Here is an 8,122-nt window from a genome sequence, read left to right as displayed (position 1 = left end):
ACGAAAATGCCCTCACCAACTAGTAGTTTTGATGGGTTGGAAATAATTATTAGCTAGGGCATTATAGTCATAAAATGAAATCAAGAGGATGGTGGTAGTTTGGATCATTGAGATGACCTTGTACTCACCTTATCTTTATTTTATTCCGTAGTTTGCGTTTGTTTCCAAAGGACGTAAGCAAAATTACAATAATACCCAACATTTGGAACCCAACATTTTCGTCATTTCTCATCACATAAATAATATTTTATTTTTATTAAAAATTCATTAAATTGCAAAAAAAATTGACTGTTTGTTGTCAACTATTATTAATTTTATTTCGAAAATGCCAGTTTGGATACCAAGGACTAACAAGCCCTCAACCCCAGGGGAGGGATATATAAGTAATTTGGTGTCGACATAAATTAATAAATTGTAGCCCAAGTCTTTGTTTTCTCATATTTTCTGTTTAATTTTATTTTTCAATAAATTAAAGAAATATATATTAAATAAAATGGTGTGTAAAAGGAGAAGGTGAGGGAGAGAAGGAAGGAATAGCGACCTCGTCTTTTATTTTTTTTTCCTGCTCTCTGTCTCTCTCTCTCTCTCTCTCTCTGAGAGAGATATCATATATCAGTCTCAGGCCATAAGCTACCATTCTTTTTTTTCTTTGTTGCTTTTATTTTATTGTTAAAACTTCACCTCACTTTCTACAAGCCTTGGTTGCAAACACACACACACACACACTCAGTAAGTGCTGCGAGGAGCAGCAGCTAGCAAAGGGAAAGAAAAGGAGAGAAAAAGAAAGAAAGAGACGACAGATTGAGAGACAACACATAGCTATTAGAGAGATAAAGAAAGGAATTCGCAGAAGCTTTCAAAACCACAGAAGAGAAAACGATGGCTGAGAGCTTTACATCCTTTCATACTCTGCAACTTCAAGAGGTACTCTTGTGTGTATGTGTGTGTGTCTATATATATATGTGTGTTTTGTGTATGTATATTTGGATGATGAACAAAGTTGAAAATGTTAAAGGGAAATTTCTATTTTTTAATAGAAAAAAAAAATCAAGAAAAGCTCTCAAAAAAAGACCCATTTGATACTCGTATAGCCCTATCTCTCTCTCTCTCTCTCTCTCTCTCTCTTCCTCTTTCCTTTCTTGTTTTTTTGCTGTGTTTCTTGATATGTAAACTCTAATCAAAAGATGGGTGTTTCTTGTTTTGCTTGTGTCGTCTAACCGATCCATGTACAGCAGAATTGAGCAAAGGGAAAGCGAAGACAAGTGGGTGACAAGAAAGTGAATTATATACAAGAGATGATGATCATCATCATCAATACCAAGATACTAATATGGGGATAGCAACACCACCGCTCCCTCCGATTCTCTCTCACTCCAAGACTCACCAGTCGTCGGTTGCTCCATTAATTCCACCCAGGTCTAATTCTGCCAATTATTCTATGTCCCAAGACTACCACCAAGCAGGAATCTTCTCTTTCTCGAATGGCTTCGAGAGATCCCAGGTAGCTCATCACCAAGAACATCACCAGCAGCAACAGCATCACTTAGCCCAGCAGATCCGCAGAGACAAACTTAGAGTTCAAGCAGGTTACGACCCACCTCCGGGGCCATTAGTGGGCATCGAAGAGGAAGAATCCGGTGGCCTTCCGGTCTATGAAACTGCCGGTATGTTATCAGAAATGTTCAATTTCCCTCCTGGAGGGCCTGCCACCGCTGCTGAATTGTTGGACCAGCCGTTGCAGTCAAATTACCGGACGGCGCATCCGCGGCAACAGCAGCCAGTAACGACCAACGAGTGGTACAGCAACAACAGGCAAGGAATGGTAGGAGTTTTGGGTCCTTTAGGGGATTCAAAGAATCATAATAGCCGCGAAAGTTTAGCTCACCATCATCAGATTACAGGCATTAATGCAGATTCGGCTGCTGCCATGCAGCTTTTTCTCATGAATCCACAGCCAAGATCACCATCTCCTGCTCCTTCCCATCCTCATCATCCTCCTGCGACTTCTTCTACACTTCACATGTTGTTACCAAACCCATCTACTTCTCTTCAAGGGTTTAGCGTGTCCGGTCCTGGAGGAGCTTTCGGCGCAAGTAGTGAGATATCTCCCCCACAATTCACATGGGTTCCTGGTAGTGCTCATGAAGGAGCCAACACTGGTGCTCAGCTCAATAACCCAGCTGAGATTGGCAGTGTTGTGGAAGGGCAAGGACTCTCTTTGTCATTATCTTCATCGTTGCAACACTTGGAAGCAGCCAAAGCAGAAGAATTGCGGATGGGGGAGGGCGGATTATTATATTACAATCAAGGAGGGGGCTCTTCTTCTGGTGCTGCTCCATATTACAAGAATTTGGGTGGTCAACACCAGGCATTGCATTTGCAAGCGGGAATTGGGCAAAATCACCAAGTACATGTTGGGTTTGGATCATCTTTAGGAGTGGTTAATGTTTTGAGGAATTCCAAGTATGTGAAAGCAGCCCAAGAGCTGTTAGAAGAGTTTTGCAGTGTGGGAAGGGGTCAATTCAAGAAGAACAAATTTACTAGGCAAAACACAAACCCTAGTTCCAATAATCCTGGCGGCAGTAGCGGCGGCGGCGGTTCTTCATCTGCAACAAAAGATCTCTCTCCTTTGTCAGCTGCCGATAGGATTGAGCACCAGAGGAGGAAGGTCAAACTTTTATCCATGCTTGATGAGGCATGTAATCCTCTCTCTCTCTCTCTCTCTCTCTCTCTCTCTCCCTCAAGAGTCGAGACCCAATCTTTTTTGGTTTATTTTATTGCGTCCATTATTTTAGAAATCAGAGGGTTCGACGAACGGAAATATTCCGGCCAGTTTTTTTATCAATATTTTAAGAGTCAATCAAAGAAAAGCCGGCTGGTGCAATTTGGTTGCATAGGATCTAGTTGGTAGAGTTGGATTAGTCATTATTTAATAATAATAATAATTATTATTATTATTACTATTATTAAAAGTTTTCACAATTGGTTGGATTGGTGGGGCTGTTAACGTACTTTGATTTTGGTTTGGTAAAAACACGAGAGGCTACTATTAGGGGTATGCGTCCGGCTAGAAGCGACGTTCCTCCTCATTGAGAAGATGACTAGTAAGCCACCATAGTACGCAGGGAAGTTATAATGAAGCTACTTGTCCAACGCATTCATACCCATCATAGTAATTTTGCAGAGAAACAAACCCCATTGATATTATATCTTAGTTGACTTGGAACAGAGGGATTGTTTCTTCTTTTCTTTTTCTTTTTGTTTATGCACACACAACACTAGCACAATCAAGCAAGCCTGGCAATTGGCTGTAATAAGGAAAGAAGCCCAATCATATTCCATTTATCGTTCCCATTAACAATCATTTCACTGTACCAGTGCCTACGATCCTCGCATTTATTGTTACTATTATTTTTTTGCTGCATTCTCTCTTTCCTTTAAGAGTAAAAAGTCCTTTCAAAATTGTTTTTGCGGTCATCAAATTCTGAAAGAGGAACTTGGTTTGGCTTTCTTTCCCTTCTCTTTATCCTCATTTTGTTTCATGATCATATCATATATGTAGTGCTATGATTTGTTTTACTCTCTCTCTTTCTCCTTCTATCTCTTTGTGTTATATTAGTCTACAATCTCATAATTTTTTTTTTATGGAATGACAATTCTAGGACACTACCCATATCACAGTCAGAGTCATTTGTGATATGATTTTTTCCCTTTTAGATAAGGTCTTAATTACCTACTACCATTTACAATGTAACAATATTAGAAACTTTTGTTTTTAATTCGGTCTCTTTCTTTCAAAAATTCTTGAGTTGGTAAGGCAAAAAAATAAAAAAATAAAAAAAAGAAAGAAAGAAATTAATATCAAGGTGCATGGTACCATGATTTCTAGTACTAGACCTCAACATTTAACAAACATTGGGATTGATGAGATTTGATTTTTCTTGAAATTAATTTGCATGTGGTCAACAATTTGCAGGTGGATAGAAGATATAACCATTACTGTGAACAAATGCAAATGGTTGTGAATTCATTTGATCTGGTAATGGGATTTGGGGCAGCAGTTCCTTACACTGCGCTTGCCCAGAAGGCCATGTCAAGGCATTTTCGATGTCTAAAGGATGCAATTGCAGCACAATTGAAGCATAGTTGTGAACTACTTGGGGAGAAAGATGGAGCAGGGACCTCAGGCATAACAAAAGGAGAGACTCCAAGGCTAAAATTGCTAGAGCAAAGCTTAAGACAACAAAGAGCCTTCCACCAAATGGGTATGATGGAACAAGACGCTTGGAGACCCCAAAGAGGCCTACCTGAACGATCTGTCAACATTTTGAGAGCTTGGCTTTTTGAGCATTTTCTCCACCCGTACGTTACCTTTACCTATAGACAATATAAAAAAATTGAGAAATTGAAGCCAAAGCAATTATTATCATTGATTAAAAGCTTTTTACTAGATGACATAATAATGATACTTTACATAATTAGTTAACTAGAACAGATGCATGGATACACAAGATCCAAGTTCCCTTTGTTGTTCCTCTAGCCTTTTTTTTTATAAATTGTGATTAAAGGAACAGCAATGCAGTGTCCTTGGATGTTGTCTCCTCAGCTAAAAGCTGTAAAAAGTTTTCTCTTTGCCTAGTGCTTTTGACATTACAGAATACTTAGTCTCTGGCAGAACCAGAAATTAGTTTAGTATAAAACCAAACTTTATTAAAGTGTAATGTCACTGGCCAGTGGCCACCTTTTCTTTCTCTCTCTTTTCTCTTTTCTTGGTGGAAAAAAAAAAAAACCTCAGTTCTTTTTAAAAACAAGTGATGTAATGTAAATAATAATAACAAGAGAGATCAGGGAGTGCAGTTGTCCTTCTATAATTCTGCTACCGCTACTGCTGCGGTGCTGTCTGCTACTGTGCTCATCTTTCTTCTCTTAGATTCTCACGCCCATGCAGAAGAAAGGTTCAATCCCATCTACGGGTACATAGAGCATTGGTGTCGCTTTATACGGTTTAGGTAATAAAGTCTCTAATGTCATTTTCTGGTCTCTTTCTCAGGTATCCAAGCGATGCAGATAAGCATCTGTTGGCACGACAGACTGGTTTATCAAGGAATCAGGTTAGTTCTTCAGTCTTTCTTTCTCTTTCTCTCTCCCCCTTCTCTATGCATATATACACACCTTTTTCTCTTCTTAAGCAAAACAGTGAAAACTTTAATAGAGAAAAAAAAAAGAAAAGAAAAGTGAGAGAGAGAGTTTTCATGTTTCGGGTTTGCTGTACGCTGAACTTGGAGAGCAGACCCTTATAGGAGAAAGAAGAAGAGAGAATAGAGAAACACAATAGAAGGGACCATCAGTAAGTTCAGTAGGAACTTGCATGTTTTGGGTTTTCTTTCTCTGGTTTTATTGTCTTTCTGTTAGAGAAAGATAAGAATGTTACCAAAACTTTTTTTATTTTTATTTTTATTTTTTTAAAATCTCCTCTATTATTTTCTTTCTTTTCTTTGGATTCTTTTAAACATTGGGACGTAGATTCTGAAATAGACATAAATACTGAGACAGTGAGGGAACTCCTCAGACATAAATATTTAAGAGCAGAAGCAAGTACACTAGATATGAGACGTGAAAGTTTGCAGCTTTGATTCTCTCTCTCTCTCCATCCAATGACACTATCCAACCACAAGAGAAAGAACCATTAAGGCAGTGAATACCTTTTTTTTCTTTTGTTGGGCACTTTGAATCTTAACCTTGCCGTGTTTTTTACCTCCATTTTTTTACTCTGCAAGTGGAAACTTTCTTCATTACTCTCTCAAATCTCCATTACGTACGTTATCATGCAATTGCTTTTCTCTGGCTATCATGGTGCGACAAGCAAAACCCTTGTTTCCTTTTTTTTTTTTTTCAAAAATCAAATTTCAGTCTTTGGTTTATTAATCTTTTTCTTTACTTATCTAGACGATGGTAGATAGAAACAAAATTAAGTTTTTTTTTATTAAAACAATTATAATTAGTCAAACGTTTATAATGTGTTAAAGAAGATGTCAACGCCTGTAACATTCATGAGAGAAAGTTAAAACGGAAAACTGATTTGCTGCGACACGAAATTTGAAGAAAACAGACACCTATTCCTATGTCTTTTTCTTGTGTAATAAATAACTGAGTCAGCAAGCCTCATTAATGGACTGCCCTCACTCTGATAGCATTTGATCACTTGTCCATGGCCACCATTTCATTTCCCTATTATTTTATTACTAACGACCTTTGAAATTAAATGATAACGCTATTCCATCGAATAACATAATGTTCATTAAAAGAAATATTCTATATCTGCTATATAATGATAAAGATTTTTGCATATTTGATGCATAAAAGTACAAAGATTGCAACTTCTTAATGATGGCATGAATTAAATCAATGTTTGTAGGTTTCGAATTGGTTCATTAATGCAAGGGTTCGGTTGTGGAAACCCATGGTGGAAGAGATGTATCAACAAGAGGCAAAAGAAGAGGAAGGCGGAGAAGAAGATAGAGAAAGAAAGCAAAACAACAACAATAATAATAACAAAAGTGGGGTTGCACTTGCACAGACACCAACACCGACAGAATCCTCATCAGCACCTCCCTCCACCACCGCAACACCACCACCAGCACCTCCATCAGCAGCAGCAGGCAAAAGATCCGAAAATGCCAATGAAAACGACCCATCAATTCTTGCAATCAACAGACAATGCTTTTCGGAAAACCAAGCAAAACACTCCCCTTCTTCCACCGCCACCACCATTATTACTCCCACCACAGAGGTAGGGGCACCACCACCCCATGCCCAGCCTTTCCATGACTTGACGGATGAAACGTGTCGCCGTGGCAGCAGCATGGTTGCTGCAGCTGAGCATGGGACCACCTCTGTTCAGCATGCCAATGCTGGAACTGACATTGGGTCTACTCTTATAAGGTTTGGGACCACTGCCGCCGCTGGGGATGTGTCGCTCACTCTAGGGCTACGCCATGCCGGGAACATGCCAGAGAAGGGTTCTGCTTTCTCTTTTAGGGACTTTGGGAACTGTTAATTAATTCAAACCCTTTCTTTCTTTCTATATAGTACCTTTAAGAAAAAAATATTTATTTTTATTTTCTGTCTTTTATTTAATTTTTTCCCCTCTTTCATTCTATTAAGAAGGAAATAACATATAATGAGAAAATGGTAGCATATATTTTAAGTCAGTTAGCTGTATGGAGATCTATTGTAATTGTATAGTAGGCATTGTTTTGCTCCTTATGTATTTAATTATGAGGTTTTGTATCTTAATATTGGCTAGAAAATAACATGAAATTATTTTTATATTTAAAGAGATTCATGGGGTCATGCATAAACATATTTTATTTTTATTTTAATATTTTCTTTAACTTAATAATGACAAAACCCCCTAGACAATATTGGCTTAATTATTTAATTATCTATTACAACTATATATGTGACTATGATTGAGATATGAAAGCTTTTCCTTTTTGATATTTGTTACAAAATCACATGCATAAAAACCTTTAAATATAGATGGTTAACTTTCAATTTATGGTACACATCAATTTCTCACCTTTATTGGCCTATGATCTTATCTTTTTCTTTCAGAGAATTTGTTTTCAGATGTACATTTATCTTTTATAATTTTTTTTAATAGGTAAATCTAACTGTACATCTTATCTATTAGACTTAAGATTAACTATATTAAGATAAACAAAATCCCAAGTTTCTATAATTTTAATAATATTGTTGAAAGTCTCTTCAATCACTAATGAGCTTTTTCTTTTTTGAACTTTCGGTTGGGTACTTTTAAGTTAGTCCTCGCGCATCAAAATTAGGTTTCCTCTATATAAACGATTTTAAAGGTATACTCTTTCACATTGACTTGATACATTCAAGATAAATAATTTTATAGTGCTTCTCAATAGATTCAAATCCTGATTGATAAAAAATTGATAACTCTTACTAATAACTTTTAATTTAATAATACTCAGCTTATTTTTAAAATTATGAAATCTTAAATTTAATTTTTAATTAAAGGCAAATGAATAAAAAAAAACTCTCCAATTCAATGGTTAAAAATTTAAATCCTATATATACACTAAGTAATTTT

The 8,122-nt window shown here is 36.9% G+C and overlaps 1 protein-coding gene across 1 annotated transcript; it reads left to right on the top strand.

Annotated features, from left to right (window-relative positions):
* Positions 1 to 999: 999 nt before the first annotated feature.
* On the top strand, positions 1,000 to 7,331 carry LOC110639462 (BEL1-like homeodomain protein 4). Its single transcript, XM_021790426.2, has 4 exons — positions 1,000 to 2,695; positions 3,977 to 4,362; positions 5,051 to 5,111; positions 6,416 to 7,331. The coding sequence occupies exons 1-4, from the start codon at positions 1,331 to 1,333 to the stop codon at positions 7,055 to 7,057; spliced, it is 2,454 nt and encodes an 817-aa protein (XP_021646118.2). The 5' UTR covers positions 1,000 to 1,330; the 3' UTR covers positions 7,058 to 7,331.
* Positions 7,332 to 8,122: the final 791 nt, after the last annotated feature.

This window comes from Hevea brasiliensis, chromosome 10 (assembly GCF_030052815.1).
Source record: "Hevea brasiliensis isolate MT/VB/25A 57/8 chromosome 10, ASM3005281v1, whole genome shotgun sequence".
Taxonomy (NCBI): Eukaryota; Viridiplantae; Streptophyta; class Magnoliopsida; order Malpighiales; family Euphorbiaceae; genus Hevea; species Hevea brasiliensis.
The sequence above is the reverse complement of the archived record's forward strand: the minus strand, read 5'-3'. Positions and strand labels throughout refer to the sequence as shown.

Coding starts and splice junctions, on each gene's coding strand:
- LOC110639462 (XM_021790426.2), top strand. CDS start 1,331: ATGGGGATAGCAACACCACCGCTCCCTCCGATTCTCTCTCACTCCAAG. Junction 4,363..5,050: donor TTTGAGCATTTTCTCCACCC/GTACGTTACCTT, acceptor TCTCTTTCTCAG/GTATCCAAGCGATGCAGATA. Junction 5,112..6,415: donor CTGGTTTATCAAGGAATCAG/GTTAGTTCTTCA, acceptor CAATGTTTGTAG/GTTTCGAATTGGTTCATTAA.